The sequence below is a fragment of the Monodelphis domestica genome, chromosome 2 (genome assembly GCF_027887165.1).
Source record: "Monodelphis domestica isolate mMonDom1 chromosome 2, mMonDom1.pri, whole genome shotgun sequence".
Classification (NCBI taxonomy): domain Eukaryota; kingdom Metazoa; phylum Chordata; class Mammalia; order Didelphimorphia; family Didelphidae; genus Monodelphis; species Monodelphis domestica.
The window spans coordinates 521529318-521548372 of NC_077228.1; the positions used below are offsets into that span (position 1 = coordinate 521529318).

At 49.4% G+C, this 19055-nt stretch overlaps 1 protein-coding gene across 6 annotated transcripts in view; it reads right to left on the reverse strand.

The window, feature by feature from the left end:
* ELN (elastin) overlaps positions 1-19055 on the reverse strand; it is a 78000-nt gene that overhangs the window by 33427 nt on the left and 25518 nt on the right. For all 6 annotated transcript variants that reach the window (XM_056819758.1, XM_056819759.1, XM_056819760.1 and 3 more), the window contains exons 5-16: positions 16603-16632; positions 12547-12576; positions 10681-10773; positions 10251-10382; positions 10076-10138; positions 8424-8471; positions 6990-7061; positions 5240-5269; positions 4516-4587; positions 2197-2238; positions 1500-1568; positions 1058-1102 (exon numbers count right to left, since the gene is read on the reverse strand). In XM_056819758.1, the coding sequence (XP_056675736.1) occupies positions 1058-1102; positions 1500-1568; positions 2197-2238; positions 4516-4587; positions 5240-5269; positions 6990-7061; positions 8424-8471; positions 10076-10138; positions 10251-10382; positions 10681-10773; positions 12547-12576; positions 16603-16632 (726 nt within the window). The remainder of the gene's footprint in view (positions 1-1057; positions 1103-1499; positions 1569-2196; positions 2239-4515; positions 4588-5239; positions 5270-6989; positions 7062-8423; positions 8472-10075; positions 10139-10250; positions 10383-10680; positions 10774-12546; positions 12577-16602; positions 16633-19055) is intronic.

Sequence of the window (19055 nt, forward strand, 5' to 3'; positions counted from 1 at the left end):
AGGAGTCGGAGGACCAGATTCTAATCCAAGATCTTCCACTAACTAGCTGTGGGACCATAAATTCTCTAGGCCTCAGTTTCCATCTTTGTCAAATTAGGAGGATGGAATAGATGCTCTTTCAGGTACCTTCTGACTCCAGACCTCCAATTCGGTACTTTAGTGTGTGTGTGTATGTGGGGGACACAAAGTAGATGGAGCTAGTCCAGTAAGAAGATGTGATAACAGGGGGAAGTTAGGTGGTTCAATGGCTAGTGCACCGGGCCTGGAGTTGGGAGGAACTGGGTTCACATATGGCACTGGCACTTCCTAGCTGTGAGACCCGGGGCAAGTCACTTAACCCTATTTACCTAGCTTTTGCCCTTTTGCCTTAGAGTTGTTACTAAGACGGAAAGTAAAGGTTTTTTTAAAAAACAAACTACATAATAGCAAAGGAAAAGCAAGTTCTATTTTTTCAAGTTCTTTGAAGCTTGCAAAATACTTTCCTTATACTAATGTGGTGAGTTAAGTGCTGTTATTGCTCCTATTTTACTGAGGAGGAAATGAAGGCTTAGAAAGGGAAGGTAGCTTGTCCTGTGCCACTTAGTTCATAAGTGGCCAAAGTGGGGTTTGAATAAAGATCTCTTGGCCCAGTCCCCCAACCCCTGTGCCCTGTGTGGAAGTGGGGAACACCGATTAAGACTTTGAAAGGTCTGGGGTCAGGGAATCCTAGATGAAGGGGGAGCAGCTTAAAGAAAGCCTGGGGCTGACAAGGAGACTAATTGGAGTGATTCTGGGGCAGGGATGGGGGCCAAAGCCTGGAGACTGGAGGAAGGAGAAAGGTGGGAGTCCTCTCATTAAGAGAAAAAAGGAGAGGGCAGCTATGGGACTCAGTGGATTGAGAATCAAATCTGGAGCCTATTGGTCCTGAGTTCAAATCTGACCTCAGATATCCCCACTGCCTAGCCCTTACCACTCTTCTGCCTTGGAAACAATACACAGTATTGATTCTCAGATGGAAGGTAAAGGTTTAAAAGAGAGAGAGAGAACAAAGTAGGGAAGGGGGTCCAGGGGCACTCACCATATTTGGCTGCTTTAGCGGCTGCAGCGGCTGCAGAACCAACTCCTGGATTTGGAAATAGACATTCAGTCATTGTGGCATGATGGACAGCTCCCTCCTCAGCCCTGAGAACATCTCCCCAAGACAGCCTTCCCACAAGGCACAGAGAAGGACAGGACCCTGCGCCTTCAGATCTCTGATGCCACCACCCGTGGGACGGGGCTTCGAGATGCTGACCAAAGGCATTTGTCAGTCAGCTTGGCGAGGTGAGAGTGGGACCCTGGCTGCCTGGGACCTGTACTGGAAGGGAACTGGTTCCTCTGGAGATCCTGCCTGTCAAGTGGGACCCTCTGGCTAAGCAGGGGATTCTGGATGCCTGCAGAGGATCCCAGGGGCTAGAAACCACGTATTTGCCTGAGATGATGCTTCCGCCACCCTCTCCAACCTGAAAATGGGACCATACCTGTTCCAGTGGGGTAGCCAGCTTTTCCCGTGCCTGCCCCACCGCCACCAATCCCGCCTGGGCCATAACCTTTGGAGACAGGAAGGAAGAGAGTGTTAGCTTTTTCTTTACTTGTCTGTGGACCTCCCAGTAATGACTAGCAATTCCTTGGGGACAGGACTCCTTGCTTGGTTTTTGCCTTTGAACTTAGAGCATTGTCCTGGCCTCAAATAGGCTTGTTTTATTTTATTTTTTACATTATTTTCCCTATCATTGTCAACTCAACAAATGCCATGAGAGGTGCTTAAATAAAGACTTGATTGATTGAATGAATGAACAAAAAGCCTCTGTGAATAATGACTTTGTTACGGGCTCATCAAATAGCAGTTATATGTTCTAGTGGCTCAAGAACTGGCCTTAAGGGTCAAGAGGACCTGGGCTGGATTCTGGACCTTTGATACATTCAGGATGTATGACCCTAGGCAAGTCACCTTACTGTTCAGGGCTCTAGAAATCTTTCTCAGACCCGAAATTCCAAGTCACAGATAAGAGGTTAACTTGCTTAGCTAGAGATAATAACCCTTAATATTGCATTCTAAGGTGAATCTAGCCCCCTTCCCCACTCCCAGGCACATTTAGCTAGACTGATCCTTATTGGTAGGTGGCTTTCTAGGACCTGCAGGGAACAGGAAAAAAAGGGAAGCCCTAATTCACTCACCATAGGGTAGCTTTCCAGTGCTGTAGGGCAGTCCATAGCCACCTGAGGGGAAGACAAGATGTGATCAGGAGATTTTCTCCATGCATGCTCACCTACATAAGTTCAGGAGATCTGCTGCCCATAGAGCATGATTCCAAGGGATGACAGGAAGGACTCTCTGCCCCAACATCCCTCTCATTTTCCAAGGGATAGTTCCTGAGTCAGCGTGGAAAGAACCGTGGTGGGTATGGAGCAGCTAGGTGACTCAGTGGATGATAGCCAAATTAGGAGGTCCTGGGTTCAAATGTGACCCTAGACACTTCCTAGTTGTGTGACCCTGAGCATGTTACTTAACCCCCATTACTTAGCTCTTACCACTCTTTTGCCTTGGAACCAATACATAGTGTTTATTCTAAGATGTAAAGTAAGGGGAAAGAAGGAGAGAGAGGGAGAAAGAAAGGAAGGAAGGAAGGAAGGAAGGGAGGAAGGAAGAAATAAAGAGATAGAGAAAGAAAGGACTAAAAGAGATAAAGTACTGAGAGAAAGAAAGGACTGGAAGAGAGAAAGAAAGGACTGAAAGAAAGGAAGAAAGAAAGAAAAGAAAGGACTGAAAGAGAAAAAAGGACTGAAAGGAAGAAAGAAAGAAAATGAAAGAAAGAAAAACAAAGAAAGGACTGAAAGAGAGAAAAAAGGAAAGAACAAATGAATGAGAGAGAGAAACAAGCAAACAAAAGACTGGAGAGGAAAAGAGAGAGGAAGGAAGGAAGGAAGGAAGGAAGGAAGGAAGGAAGGAAGGAAGGAAGGAAGGAAGGAAGGAAGGAAGGAACATAGGACCAGAATTCAGATCTCAGCTTGACTTCTTATAAGCTGTGAGATCTTAGACCAGTCATTCATTCATCTATCTGGACCAAAATTAGGATCATAGGCTTGCAGATTTACAATTGGAAGAGACTATATAGAGATCATCTACTCCAAACCTTTCCTTTTACAGGTGAGGAGACTCAGCCTCAGAGGATGAAGTGACTGATCCAAAGTCACATGGCTAGTTAGCAGAAGAGTTGGGATTCAAACTCAGGGCTTCTGTGTCCAAATTGAGGGAGATGCTGAGTAAAATGATGCGTTCTCAGATTTTTCCTAGCTATAAATCGAATGACCCTCTGAGATCCCTCACACAGGAGCTAGAGCCCTTCATTCCCCAGTGGGTGCTCAGGCTCTGGTGGTAGACAGCCTTAACAGAGGGAGAACAGAGACTGACCCCCAGTCTCCCAGAGGTGGCAGCCTTTCCCCAGCTCAGGTTTCAATAGGGAGAGGGGGAAGAGAGCATCATAGTACTGTACCCTAGGAATTAGCTCCCCAGAGATAGGGTTGGAGCTCTGAAGGCTGTGACCACTGAACATAATATTTGAAAAATTCGGTTTTTCCAGTGGAAAGAACACTGGCTCTGGAGTCAGAGGACCTGGTTTCAGATTCTGTCCCTCACTCCAATTGACTGTGTGACCTTAAGCAAGTCATCTACCTTTTCAATGCCCTAAGTTATTCTCTAAGACTAGGGCACCATGATTAAAAAAAAAAAAACAAATCACACCACATCTTATGCCTTAGAATTGATGTCCGGGATTGGTTCTAAGACAAGAGAGTAATAAGGCTGGGCAATTGGGGTTAGATGACTTGCCTAGGGTCACACAGCTAGAAAGTATCTGAGATCAAATTTGAACTGAAGATCTCCCATCTTCAGCCTGGCTCTATCCATTGAATCACCTACCTGCCCCTATATGTCTATATTCTTTTTTAAAAATTTTTATTTAATTAATTAATTTAAAAGATTTCTCCACGGTTACCAGATTCATGTTCTTTCCCTCCCCTCCTCCCACCCCCTCCCGTAGCCAATGAGCAATTCCACTGGGTTTTCCATGTGTCATTGATCACATGTCTATATTCTCAATGCCATAAATCTTACCCCTCATGGCTGGTAGATGCTAATTTGGGGACACGCTAGGTCACCTCTGCTACCTCTCTCAAGCTCAAAATGTGACGTGGTCACACACAAAGGCACAGTTTCCAAATCTTGTCTTTGGCAGGAGCACCTGAGTGTAAACTCTGACCTCTCCCTAGTCGTGTGACCATGGGCAATCCACTTCAACTCTCTTAGGCTCATCTGTAAAATGGGTACGCAGACAAGCCCTTGTGGACGTGCCTCCTAAAGTCGTTTAGAGATTCCACTGAGAGCCTGGGAGTAAACCCTTCAGTGCTATCTCAACGTTGGCGGATGATCAGCGTCATTGCCCGAGCTCTAAACCTACTCACTCCCTACCCCGGACCCCCAATGACTCTGTGCTTTACCTGGGAGCTTGGGGGCTTTGATAGGATAGCCGAGAGGGACTCCTGGCTGCTGGCCTCCAAAAGGTCCAACTCCTAGAAAGCAGAAGAAAGAAAACCCTCAGTCTAGGATCTTCCCCAGTCTAGCGTTCCATGACTTGCTCTCATAGCCGCCATATGCCTAAGTACCCTCAAGCCGGGCTGGTTTCCTTGGCGTCTCCTCCTTCAGCCACCAAACTTACTCTTCTCTCTGAATGCTTGCCTCTGCCATACCTGGCTCCCAGGATGTCCTTTCCCTCCTCCATCCCTTTGCTCAATCAGTCCTATTCTTTGAGACCCACCTCTTCCAGGAAGCCTTCCTTTACTACCCCAGCCCCTCCTGATCTCTCTTCCTCTTTAGCCCTTCTACATCATTTACTTTTGTGCTGTCACTTCAGTCCTTGGCACTGACTGTCTATGATCGCTTATATTTATTTTCATGTATGAGAATCTTGACTGAGACTAGAAATTCTGTGTGTCTTGCTCCCCCCAAAGTACCCAGGACAGGGCTATGGTCAATGACGGGTTAGATTTGGAGGTTCCTATGCCTTTTCCTTGGCTAAGAGGCTATGGAAAGCTTTGAAGGACTGATGTCTGGGACCCAAGCCTCCAAGAGGCTTTCCCCCCTCACCCCTCCTTGCCTACAGAGGGTTAGGGTTAGGGGGAAGTCTCACTCAGGCCAGGTCAGGGGCAGGAGCAGTTGTCTCACCTGGAATTCCTGCAAAGGCTCCACCTCCTCCTGCAAGAAAAGAGACATGAGTGGCTACCTGCCACTGAGGGTGTCAGAGCATCCTGGGAGAGCAGAGCTTAAAGGGTGAGAGGCTCGGGGAGGGGAAAGGATTTAGTTTGGGAACAGGCAGCAAAGAGGGTTTCTAGGTTGGATTGTTGATACTTGGTGCTGTGGACACACCACTTCAGTTTGGAGCTGTAGAAGAGGCTGGCTTTGGAGTCCAAAGGTCTGGGTTCAAATCATCTTCCTGCCCATGTGACTTTGGGTAAGTTAGTCCACCTAAGATTATTTGAAATTCCAGCTATTTTCAGTTTTCATTGGGATGTTGGGGGTCCAGCCTCTCCCCCAACCAGTCAGTGTTGGCCAACACCTCAGATGGGACACGGAAATGTCCTTTCCAAGGATTTGCTCCTAATGGGGCTGAGGTGGGTGACCAGAAGAACCACGGTCATAGCTAAGATGCAGAATTTTACCCTTGAAAAGAGAGGCATCTGGAGTCCAGAGGACCTGAGTTCAAATTTGACCTCAGACACTATGACTTTAGGCAAGTCACTTAACCTCTGTTTGTCTAGCTCATGCCATTCTGTCTTAGAGTTTTTGCTAGGACAGAAAGGAGGGGTTTAAGGGAAAAAAGAAAAGAGAAACATGGTAGAGGGAAGAATGCTAGAATTTCAGGGCAACTGCCTCTGCCACTGTGTGATTTTGAGTCATTTTACCTCTACTGACCTCAGTTTTCCCATATGTAAAATGGGAACCATAATCCTTGCCCTGCTCTCCAAGAACTATTATATTGATCAACTAAATAGTCTTTGAAAGTCCTTTAAGAAGCTATAAAAAGAGATCATTCTTTGAAATGTTGAAATGTGGGTGAGTATTTCCCCTGAGCCCTCAGTGGGAAAGGATTTAAAATGCCTCTAAGATAGATAAAATACCCAGGAGGACTCAGATGGTTGGCAACTAAATTAAACAAGTCTTCCATCTCCCCTCTTACTCTCCTACCAACAGCCTTCATACTTTTCCCACAGTTTCTGTCTGATGCCTAAAATTTATCCATTAGAGATTCATTACTTGGATTAGATTCCATGATTGGGAATTCATTTCCTTAATTACAATTTCTTCACTTTTAAAATGCTACTGTAGAGGGAGGCAAGTTGGCTCAATGGATAGAGAACCAAGCAAGATGGAGATAGCAGGCCCTGGGTTCAAATCTGGCCTCAGACATTTCCCAGCTATGTGACCCTGGGCAAGTCACTTAATCCTCATCACCTAGTCCTTGTCACTCTTCTGACTGGGAACCAATAATTAGTATAGATTCTTTTTTTAAAAACCCTTACCTCTTTCCATCTTGGAATCAATACTGTGTATTGGCTCCAAGGCAGAAGAGCAGTAAGGGCTAGGTAATGGGGGTCAAATGACTTGCCCAGGGTCACACAGCTGGGAAATGTTTGAGGCCAGATTTGAACCCAGGACCTCCCGTCTCTAGGCCTGGCTCTCCATCCACTGAGTGACTCAGCTGCCCCCCATGAGTATAGATTCTAAGATGGAAGGTAAGTGTTTTAAAAATGCTACTAAAGGCACAGAGGAGGACTCACATCCTTTTTATCCTTGTGTGATGGGGATAAATCCCCAATTCTCAGGAATTAGTTAGAGCCACTGGCAAGGGGTGTTGTAGGCAATGGTTTGGCCATGGGGCAGGATCCTAGGTCTTTTTCTGCAGTCAGTACCATACCTGGGGCTTTGGACTTGACTCCAGTTCCAGTTGGCACCCCTGGCAGCACCCCTACTCCGGGGAATCGTGATCCTGAAACCCAAGAAGGCATGTTCACTGAAGACAGACGTGTAGACCCTTGTCTACACCCTCCCTCCCTCTCTAACCAGAATAGGGGTGGTCTCTGGCCTTCCATGGGCCTGGCCCAGTCCTGCCCATTCTGTGTCTCATGTCCTTTGGGAAGCCTTCCTTGACCGCAGGGACCAGCAGTGATTCCCCCCTTCTCTGAGCTCTGACAGTCACTATTGTCCATATGGAGCCTGCAGAATAAGTCCAGTGGACAGAACTCTGGGATTGAGCCCGAAGACCTGAGTTCAAATTTGATTTCATTCCCTTACTAGCTGCGTGACCCTGGGCAAGTGACTTCATCTCTGCCTCAGTTTCTTCATCTGTAAAATGGGCATTTGGCGGGGTTGTCATGTGTTCTCTCAAGTGAGATGATATCTGTAAAGGACTTTCAGGGCCATCATTATTATCCTCCTCTCAATGAAGCTCCTGAAGGGTAGGAATCACCATCTCTGGACTTTGGCGCGTCCCCCGTGGCATTTATCTGGGTGCCCTCATAGAGGAGGGCACCAGGAAGGCGAGAGGCAGAGGAGCCCTCCCTCCGGGAACTAGATTGAAACCCAGTCTGGAAAGAGGAATTTTAGGGGATTTCAGATGTGGGAGGGTGAGAAGAGGCTGAGGCCCCTTTACATTCCCGACACATCCGGAATTAGAAGATGTGTTATCTTTCCAAATGGAAATCTACACACTGGAGGTGGGACCTGGCTCTCTGCTGAGCCTCCTACGGTGGGGACAATTGGCCCGGAGCCATCGCATTCCTTCTCTGTGGTCCTCCTTGTAAATAAGAGCCCTGGGGAGACAGCTGGCCCAGTTCAGAGATCGCTCTGGGAGAGACACTTCCCGGCCACCTCGGTGCCATGCTGACTCGGTGGCAGCCGTGGTTCACCTCCTGTCCCTGCTCTAGACTCTGTTCCTGCGGGGCCAAGGCTCTCCTTGTAGACTGTGTCTTCACGAGTTCAAATCTGCCCTCAGATACTTCCTAGCTGTATGACCCTGGGCAAGTCACTTAACTCTGTTGACTTCAGTTTCCCCCTCTGTAAAATGAGCTGGAGAAGAAAATGGCAGCCTACCCCTGTCTCTTTGCCAAGAAAACCCCAAATGGGGTCACAAAGAATTGGCCAATAAAACATCTAGAAATAGCCTGTCTCTCAATCTTTTAGACATGAGAAAAGTAACCCACAATCCTTTTTTCATTAGAATTTAGATATGGGATAGGATTGGGGAGGGGGTGGCCCTGGTTTGTTGTCCAGGAGACGGCGGTAGCCATCATTTTCTCCCTGACCAGTGGCCTCTCCCTGAATCTCTCCTGCTCCCCAGTCTTGTTCTTACCTGTTCCTGGAAGAACTCCACCTGGATAGACTCCGGGAAGCCCCACACCTGCAAAGAGACAAGTGGGAGTGAATAAGGAAGTGGTGTGAACAGTCTCAGGTGGTGTGAACAGTCGCGAGTGGTGTGAACAGTCGCAAGTGGTGTGAATAGTCGCGAGTGGTGTGAACAGTCTCAGGTGGTGTGAACAGTCCCGAGTGGTGTGAACAAGTAGGAAGAGCCCAAAGAGAGAAGCAAGAGCCACAGGGCCACAGTAAAGCCACAGAGTGTTCCCCTTCGCCTCAAAGACATCTCAGTGGCCCCGTCCCCTCAATCAGGCTCACTCGTGGCCTCTTGGACCCTCTTTCTCTCTCTGTGTCTCTCTGTCTCTCTCAGGGCTCTCACGAAGGGGGCTCCTGACCCCTCCGACATTCTCCTCCCAGGGCACAGATATGTTTCCTGCCCCTCAGCCCCCGCCTGTCCCCCAAGATCCAGCCCTGCTTTCCCTAAACGACCTGTTAGGGATCCGTCGTCCATGAATTTGTCCAAAGGCTTCAGAAACATGTTTCTATTTCTAGCCTGTCCCACCTCCCCCAGTGACGAGTTCCAGATGTTGGCTCCCTGATAGTGGAGTAGGCCCTTTTGTCCTAAAATCACCTCCTTGGAGCTTGTGGGGGGAGGCGAGGCCGACAGGGTGGTTGAACACAGTGTCTGGCATACAGCAGGTGCCCAATAAAAGCCCGTTACTTGATTGCTGCAGACAAAGTTGCCAGAGGGCTTGGGTGCTTCTCCGAGTCCTCCCAGTACCGCTTTGGGAACCTTGGATGGTCTCCTTCCTCCCCCCAAACCAGACAGCGTTGGATTGAACCAGCAGCTGTAGGTTTTATAGCCGTGGTAGGAAGGTTTGGTGAATGGAATCATGGTCCAACTGGACTTCCAATCAGCACAGAATCATAGCTTTCAAGGTAAAAGGGGTCTTTTATTTTATTTATTTATTTTTTAAATCCCCACCTTCCATCTTGGAGTCAATACTGTGTATTGGCTCCAAGGCAGAAGAGTGGTAAGGGCTAGGCAATGGGGGTCAAGTGACTTGCCCAGGGTCACACAGCTGGGAAGTGTCTGAGGCCAGATTTGAACCTAGGACCTCCCATCTCTAGGCCTGACTCTCCATCCACTGAGCTACTCAGCTGCCCCCTAAAAGGGGTCTTTTAGACAATTTAGCTCAAACCTTTTCTTTTACAGAGGGAGAAACTGAGGCCTAAAGAAATTCAGTGACTTTCTCAAAGGTCCTAAATGGCAGGGTCTGGACTCTAATTCTGAACACAGAATGCTTTTTACTGCACTATATCATCTCCCGAAGCTTTTCTCTCTGGATAGAAGGGACCTCGCCATTAGTGCCCATTCTGGGCTCCATTGTTTTTTTGGAAATTTTTAATCTCTGTCTTAGAGTTGATACTTAAAAATGGTTCCAAGGCAGAAGAGCAGTAAGGGCTAGGCTATGGAGGTTAAGTGACTTGTCCAGGGTCACACAGCTAGGAAGCATCTGAGGTCAGACTTGAACCCAGGACGTCACAACACCAGGCCTGACTCTCTATCCACTGAGCCACCTTAGTGCCCCAGGGGTACCATTGACCTGACCTCATCTTCTATGTTTCTCTGGAGACATCAGTCCTTACCTGGAACTTTCCCTGGCTTTCCTCCAGCCCCAACTCCTGCTCCAGTCTGAGGCACCACAGCACCTGGTGGGGGAATGAGGGAGTGTCCAACCCATCAGAGTTGGCTCCAGGAGGACCCCAGACCCCCTTGGGGCATGATGTCCCTTGGTGGACAGAGAGAATAGAAAGGCTTTACCTGTGGACACTCCACCACCGACACCTCCAACTCCTCCAACACCAGTTCCCACACCACCACCACCGACTCCACCAACTCCGCCAACTCCACCAACACCACCAACACCACCAACACCGCCAACACCGCCAAGACCTGGAGAATCAGAAAAGGAAAGAGGCATGAAAGGCATTGCATTCAGGTGGAAGACAAAGCCCTGATCCTATCTCTGTCCCTTACTAGCCATGTGACCATGGGCATGTCATTATCCCCCTCCGAGCCTCAGTTTCCCCTTTTTGTAAAATGGCCTGATAAGTCCTGACCTGCTTGTGTATGTGTATGTGAGGAGGAGGTAGGAGGAACAAGGCAATGTCTCCCACAACAAGAAGTGACATGTGGAGGTGAGGGATCCTGCTTCCTTTCTTTGAGGGGAGTTCCACCAAGGAATACTCACCAGCCTTGGCAGCGGCTTTATAAGCTGCTGCTCCTGCTGCAGGGCCCGTCAGTAGTCCCCCTGGGTAGACTCCCCCCGGATAGCCTCCCAGCCCTGTGGAAGAGAAGCCATGAGTTATTCTCACCAGAGGCAAAGTAAGTATCTTGCCCTATGTTTCTGCCCCTGTATCCTTCCTGTAGGCCCCTGCCCCCATGGGAGATGCCCCAAGCACATCCCCTATAGGTGCAGGACATTCACCATGACCAGAGAACACTTGATCCTGTTCCTGAATGTTAGCACCTTCCCCCACTCTTCTTCCCAAGTCCAGATTCTGCTCAGCCTCGAAGGCCCATTGCAAAGCCTCTTCCTTCCCTTGCCTCACCTCAGCGCCATCACCACCAGCCCAAAGGGCTCGCCTAGACGTCCCCTCCTTGGAACTCGTATACTGCTGGCTTGTCTGCTTTGGAAATTATTCCTAGATTGTCTGGTCTCATTCTCTCTTCGGCTCTTGGCTAATAGGAGCCCTAGGCCAGGCCAGATGGTCCTAACTCTGAAGCAGGGGCTCCTAACCTGGGCTCCGTGGCACGTTTTGAGGCCAAGAACTTGGAGGAGAAAAAGGGCGTTTTTGTTTTCATTAACCTCAAACTTTCAACTGTGAAGGTAGGAGGTCACTGAAGGGATCTGTGGGTTTTCTGACAATCCCCAAAGGGTAATGCTCAAGACACAAAAATGCGTAAGAAGCCCTATTCTAGTCCAACTCCTTCATTTTACAGAGGGGGAAACTGAGGCCCTGAGAAGAAAGATGACTTAACCAAGGTCACCCAGTTCTATAATCATGTATTGGTCCTTTCTCTACATGTGGAGGATAGGAACCATGTCTCGTATATTTCCCAGAGCCAAGTAAAAATTTAATAATATGGCAGGGATACTCTCTCTCTATCTCTTCCTCTTCCTCACTCTCCTTCTTTCTCTCTGTCTCTCTCTGCCTCTCTCTCTTCTTCTTCTCTCTCCCCCTGTCTCTGTCTGTCTGTCTCTGTGTGTGTCTCTGTCTCTGTGTCTCTGTTTCTCTCTGTCTTTTTCTCCCTCTTCCTCCTCTCTCTCTTCTCTGTCTCTCTGTCTCTGTCTTTGTCTCTGTCTTGTGTGTCTCTGTCTCTGTGTCTCTGTTTCTCTCTGTCTTTTTCTCCCTCTTCCTCCTCTCTCTCTTCTCTGTCTCTCTGTCTCTGTCTTTGTCTCTGTCTTGTGTGTCTCTGTCTCTGTGTCTCTGTTTCTCTCTGTCTTTTTCTCCCTCTTCCTCCTCTCTCTCTTCTCTGTCTCTCTGTCTCTGTCTTTGTCTCTGTCTTGTGTGTCTCTGTCTCTGTGTCTCTGTTTCTCTCTGTCTCTTTCTCCCTCTTCCTCCTCTCTCTCTTCTCTGTCTCTCTGTCTCTGTCTTTGTCTCTGTCTTGTGTGTCTCTGTCTCTATCTCTGTCTCTCTTCTCTCCCTCTCTTCATTTCTCTTTCCCTATTAAAAACCTCCAAAACAAATCTCCAAATACATGTGCATATGTGTGTGACTAATATAAATATTTAGGTATCATCTGGATATGTATATATAGATCTCCTCTATGTAGCTTCTCTTCCATTAGAATGTAAACTTTTTGTATTTGCACCCCCAGTGCCTCTTACTGTGCCTGACACCTACTGAGGACTTAATAAATGCTTGTCGATTGGTTGTCCCTCTGCAAAAGGAAGGAGTTGGCCTCTGAGATTTGGGGGATTAATTTTCTATGATTTGAAAGTGAAATATGACATGGATGGACCCTTGGTTAGTTGCACGGACTCCATTTTGTTTAAGGTGAAACTCATCAGCCACCAATGGAGAAGTCTTTGGGTCCTACTTTTGATACTCACCTCCGCCAAGTCCTCCAAGTCCTCCAGGACCTGGAGAGAGAAAGAGATTAAGTGAACTCAGTGATTTACCACCCTGGGGAGGAGGGCACCATCACCCTCATCAGTAACTCTCCTCCCATCGCATTCTTTGTGGAGCGATTGAGAAAGGATCTTGGGGGTGGAACTGATGTGGCCCTCTGAGGTCATCCAGTCGAATCCCTCCATTCTACAGGGGAGGAGACTTTGGCCCAGAGAAATGGGCAGAAGTAAGAGAGGCAGGATTTGAACCCAAATCCTCTGATTCCTAAAGCCAGGGTTCCTTCCCGTGGTAGCTGAGCTGAGGATTTGTCTCAGTCTCTTTGCCTCTATCTGCTTTCATCTGCTTCTGTCTGCTTCCCTCTCTTCCCATTCCATCTCCTTTTCTTGCATTCTGACCCCCGTCTTCCTGGCTCCCCGATTACTCCCTCCATCTCTTGCCTCTTGGTTGGGAGCCTTGTTAGTTGGCCATCACCCCCAAACTCTGCAGCCTTCCTCCTTCTCGAGCTCTTTCTCCCTGGCCTGTCGCTTGGGGAGTCCATCCATGAACAGATTGAAACTGAAATGTTTATGAGGGGTGGAATGGGTCCCTCTGGCTCCGGTCTCCTTTCCCCTTCCAACATCTGGGGCTAATCATTCCCTCTTTCCCTGCTCCAGGCAGAAATTCCACTGCCCTTGGCTAGAGGAACTCATGGGCAATGGGAATTCACAACTGTACAGAGTTTGTTTTCAATTATGTGGAAAGATGGTCTTTGTTTTTCTTTCCACAAACTGGAAACACAAAGCCTGGGGCTGCTGGGACCCAGGGGGCCACTCAGTAAGAGACCCAATAGGGTCAGAGCCTTTCTTATGAATGACAGAGGGTGGCCGGGGTCACGGGCCGTGGGGTGAGGGGGTGAGGGAGAGGGAGCAGGAGGGATGCGAATCTCTGAACACCTGGCCGTTGTGTGGATCTCCAGGAAAGGGGCCCAGCCTTCTCCTTTGACTCCCTTGGAAGGGGAATTATGGGAAGGGGGGAATCTTGGGATAGATTTAGGCATCTGAATTTTGCTTTGAGCCCTTTCTCCCATGATCCATTCTACCTGGGGCTGGAAACAGCATTAATGGGACAGGGACAGCCATTTTGGGATCTGGGGCTGAGAGGATGGTGCCGACGACCTTCGATGGAGCCGTTTCGGCAGGGAAAGGATGTAGTGGATTGAACCTTGGGCTTGGAATTGGGGAGATCCTGGTCTGGGCTTTGGACTCGCTTTTGGCCATTAGGGGAAAAGACACAGAGATGCGATCTCAGCCATGTCTCTCTGACCCTCCGTTTCTCTCTTTGAAGCTATCACGTCCCCGGACTGGATCTCAGCAGCACCCCAGTCCTGCCTGTACTGACTAAGGATCTGGCAAGAAACAGCCGCCCTTTGCTGGGGAACCCCAGATCGAAGCAGTCCATTTTCCTTTTGGACGGCTCACTGAGGACGCTTTTTGTTTTTCTGTTCCCGACATCAAGGCTCACTCTGTCTCTGCAATTTCCACGAATTGCTCAAAGGCCTGATTTGGGGGGCCAAGTAGGACGGTCGCTTCCCTCCTCCTCAGAACATCCCTCAGATGCCTGGAGACAACCGTCACGCGTCCGAGTGTCCTCTTTAATCTAAATATCGGCGAGTCCTCCCACTGACCCTTCCGTGGCAAGGGCTCAAGGCCCTTCGCCATCCTGATCTCTTCCAGCCCCCGAGCTCCTTCTCGGCCCTGCCATTCCTCGTCCCAAGTTCCTTCCAGCCCTGACGTGCCACGTTCTTCCATACACGAGCCTGCCTGTCCCAAGTCTTCTCCAGTTCACCAAGGCTTTGAAAACGTGCAAGAAACGTTCCTCTTGGCAACCCAGGAAGGTGATTGGGATCCATCGTCCAACCCCATGGGGAGTTGGTGAAATGAAGTGACTTGTGAGGGAAGGTTGGAGCCCAGCCTTGAACCCGGGCTTCCTGTTCCCAAGTCCTTCATCCATGACTCTGGACTGCCTCATTCTGATGTGATGACTCCCAGAGGGAAACACTTGAGATACCCTTGGAGTCGGGGAGTCTCAGCCCCGGAGGGGGCCTTGGAGGGGCCCTCTTGCTGCTCCCATGATGCTCTGCTCTTATCTGCCTGACTAGCACTGCCAGGGTCCATGGGACCTCCTTCAGAATTGGGGGTGCCCATCCCCCCCTTCTTCCCCCAGGGACCTGCCCTTGGAGAGGTCTTTGGTTTCTCAGGAACCATGGGAAACATGCCTCAGCCCAGGTTTGGGGGGCTGAAACCCCCCTCCTCTCTCAGTACTATCGATGTGCTCTCGGGCAAAAGCCACTGCATTCCTCTGGGCCTGTCTCCTTGTGTGAAGAGAGGAAGAGCAGCACCTGCCTTCTTGGTTGGTGGTGAGGAGACAATCAAGCAAGGGAAGATGGGAAGAGACTTTGGGGAGGAGAAGTCCAAAGAGCACTATGAGAATGAGGTAAAACACTGTGGGCCAGCTGATGGCAGATGTTGTCTTTCTAGGCTTGGACTTGGTCTGAGGCCTTTGAAAAGGACCGGAAGGATTTCCCTTAAAAGAAAATTGGGTGGGCCAGCTAGGCAGCACAGTGGATAGAGTGCCTGGCCTTGATCGGGAGGACCTGGGTCCAAATCTGGCCTCAGGCCCTTTGTAGCTGTGTGACCCTGGGCAAGTCACTTAATCCCTGTTGCTTAGCTTTTGCCACTCTTCTGACGTAGAACTGATACTAAGATAGAAGGTAAGAACAGAGAGAGACAGAGACAGAGACAGAGAGGCAGAGAGATAGAGAGGGAGGTAGAAAGGGTGAGAGAGAAAGAGGGAGGGAGGGAGGGGGGAGAGAGAGAAAGACAGAGAGAGAGAGAGGGAGAGAGAGAGACAGACAGAGAGACAGAGAGAGGCAGAGAGATAGAGAGGGAGGTATAAAGGGTGAGAGAGAAAGAGGGAGGGAGGGAGGGGGGAGAGAGAGAAAGACAGAGAGAGAGACAGACAGAGAGACAGAGAGAGAGGCAGAGAGATAGAGAGGGAGGTAGAAAGGGTGAGAGAGAAAGAGGGAGGGAGGGGGGAGAGAGAGAGAAAGACAGAAAGACAGAGAGAGAGGGAGAGAGAGAGACAGACAGAGAGACAGAGAGAGGCAGAGAGATAGAGAGGGAGGTATAAAGGGTGAGAGAGAAAGAGGGAGGGAGGGAGGGGGGAGAGAGAGAAAGACAGAGAGAGAGACAGACAGAGAGACAGAGAGAGAGGCAGAGAGATAGAGAGGGAGGTAGAAAGGGTGAGAGAGAAAGAGGGAGGGAGGGGGGGAGAGAGAGAAAGACAGAGAGAGAGACAGACAGAGAGACAGAGAGAGAGGCAGAGAGATAGAGAGGGAGGTAGAAAGGGTGAGAGAGAAAGAGGGAGGGAGGGAGGGGGGAGAGAGAGAGAAAGACAGAGAGAAAGACAGAGAGAGAGGAGAGAGAGAGAGAGGAGAGAGGGAGAGAGAGAGAGAGAGAGAGAGAGAGAGAGAGAGAGAGAGAGAGAGAGAGAGAGAGAGAGAGAGAGAGAGAGAGAGAGAGAGAGAGAGAGAGAGAGAGGAGAGGACAGAGACAGAGACAGAGAATTGGTCATCTAAGTTCTCCTGTTGGGCATTTGAGAGGGTCAAGTTAAACATTTGTCTAGGGTTCTTCATAGATGATCATCCTAGAGTTCTAGAGTCCCTCTCAAGATCTCATCACCATGTCAGCTAATGGTCACACCCACTGCACCCTCTGTGGGGGTGGGGACTGAATAGAGTGTCCCTGAGGTAAGTCTGACTCCCTCTTAGGATTGGGAAGAAGCTGGTCCCTGAGAGAGAAGTTGTTAACCTTCTCTACCCTAAGGAGCCTCCATGTGTTCTGCCTTCCTGACAGGGGATGGATGAAACATTTGGAGTCCAAAGAGGCTTTAGGGGGTCCCCCAAGGGGCCCCCATCATTCCTCACTAATGCCACCTCCAACTTCAAAATGAAGATCAAATCACAGTGTGGGAGGTGGATGGGAGAGTTTTAGACTTACCTGCCCCGAGTCCAGCAAGCCCACCAATACCTGGAAAGGAGAAGATGGAATGAGCTTCAGCAATGGAAAAGGTGTTGGGGGAGGAGAGGAGGACCAACAGCAGCTTCCATGTCCCCCATTTGAAATCAGACAAGCTCATGGATACCCCACCAACGCCCTTCTCTTTTCTTGGAAGCAGCCTTCCTTTCCCTTCTACTCCCTCCCTCTCTCCATTTGTTCCTCCCTCTCTGCTCTGCCTGTCTCTGTTTCTGTCTCCGTCTCTGTCTCCTTCATTTTCTCCCACTTCCTTTGCTTCCTCATTCTACTCTATTTTGGGTAAATATTTCCCTTATCTGTCTTTTACTCACTCTGTCTCTCTGTGTTTCCTTTACCATCTCTTTCTTCCTCTCTATCTCTGTCTCTCTATCTTTCTCTGACTTCATCTTTCTGTTGTGGTCTCTTTGTCTCTTTTTCTCTCTATCTTCCCCCCCTCCCCCGGCTATTTCTCTCTCTTTCCCTCTATTTCTCTCCCTCTCTCCATCCTCTCTTGATGACTCTGTATCTTTTGTTTTAAATCCTCACCTTCCATCTTAGAATCAACACTGTATTAGTTCAAGGCAGAAGAGCAGTAAGGACTAGTCAGTGAGGGCTAAGTGACTTGCCCAGGGTCACACAACTAGGAAGTGTCTGAAGCCAGATTTGAACCTAGATCCTCTCCACTCTAGGTCTTGTTCTCTATCCACGGAGCCACCTAGCTACCCCCAATCTGTATCTTTTTGAAAAAATTGGTTATCTACCCTCCTTCCTCTCTGTCTCTTTACTGTTTTCCCCTTGTCTCTGTTTGCCTGTTTCTCTCCACCTTTTCTTTCCCTTTCTCCTCCTCAGTCTGTCCATCTGTCCCTGTCTCTACCTGTCTCTTGAACCCCTATGTAGTCTCTGTTTCTCTGTGGCTCTCTTCATTCCCATCTGTATTTCTGACTCTTTCTTCACTCTGTCTCTTTCTTTCTGCCTCTCTCCCCTTCTATGTCTGTCCCTGCCACTTTTTCTTCTCTCTCTGCTTGCCTGTCTGTCTGTCTCCCTCTCTCTCTCCCTCCCCCCACCCCCGTCTCTCTCTCTCCCTCTCTCTCTCTCCTTTTCTCCTCTCTCTTCCTCTCTCTCTGTCTCTCTTTCTTTTTCTCCTCTCTCTTTCTCTCTCTCTTTTTCTCCTCTCACTCTCTCTCCTCTCTCTCTTTTTCTCCTCTCTCTTTCTCTCTCTTTTTCTCCTCTCACTCTTTCTCTCTCCTCTTTCTTTTTCTCCTCTCTCTCTCTCTCTCTCTCTCTCTCTCTCTCTCTCTCTCTCTCTCTCTCTCTCTCCTCTCTCTCTTTTTCTCCTCTCTCTTTCTCTTTTTCTCCTCTCACTCTTTCTCTCTCCTCTCTCTTTTTCTCCTCTCTCTTTCTCTTTCTCTTTTTCTCCTCTCACTCTTTCTCTCTCCTCTCTCTTTTTCTCCTCTCTCTTTCTCTTTTTCTCCTCACTCTTTCTCTCTCCTCTCTCTCTTTTTCTCCTCACTCTCTCTCCTCTCTCTCTTTTTCTCCTCACTCTTTCTCCTCTCTCTCTCTCTCTCTCTCTCTCTCTCTCTCTCTCTCTCTCTCTCTCTCTCTCTCTCTCTCTCTCTCTCTCTCTCTCTCTCTCTCTCCCTTCCCCCATCTCTCCTCCCCCCGCCCCCATCTCTCTTGACTCCCTCCTGTCTCTTCCTCTTTCTTCCCATGGTCTCTGTCTCTTTCTGTCTGTCCCCTCACTGGTCTGGCCGACAGTGCCCGTGTCCATTTCTGCCTTGCCTCTGTCTCTGTTTCCATCTTGTCTCTTTCCTGGGATGTGTCTCTCCCTGCCTCTCTGGCCCTTGCCCCATGTAGGATGCTGGGGGAGGCAGCTGCTGGCTCCTCAGGCCTCAGACACTTCAGGCTCTCAGCTGTGTGGGGCCTCCAGCTGCGCCATGGAGGGTGGGAGAGGCTTACGCTGGGCAGCAGCTCCACCAAACCCCAGTGCCTGCTGGGGAGCCCTGGCACAGGCCTGCGCAGGGGGTGGAGGAGGAGGAGGAGGCAGTCGCTGGAGCTAAGGCAGCTGTGATTTTCTCCCTCCCTCCCTATCACCCTTAGCCAGGGGATTAGTTGTTCCCAAGTCCCAAATATTCAGCCCAGCCCCAGGAAGGCCTCCAGAAAGCAGGCTCACCCAAATGTTACCCCTTCGGGCTCTCCAACCCCTAATCCCTCAGTCTAGGAGGATCAGAGGCACGGCTTTGGAGCTGGGCGAGACCCCAGCCCTCTCGTTTTACAGAGGAGGAAAGCGAGATCCACAAAGGCCAAGGGACCTGCACAAAGTCACACAGGTCAGAGGTGGGATTTGAACCCCAAACCCTCCCTCTAAAGCCAGGGCGTCTCTTGGACCAGAGAAGCCCTTGAGAAGTCATGGGTCCATCCCTCTGCCTAGACTGTGGTTT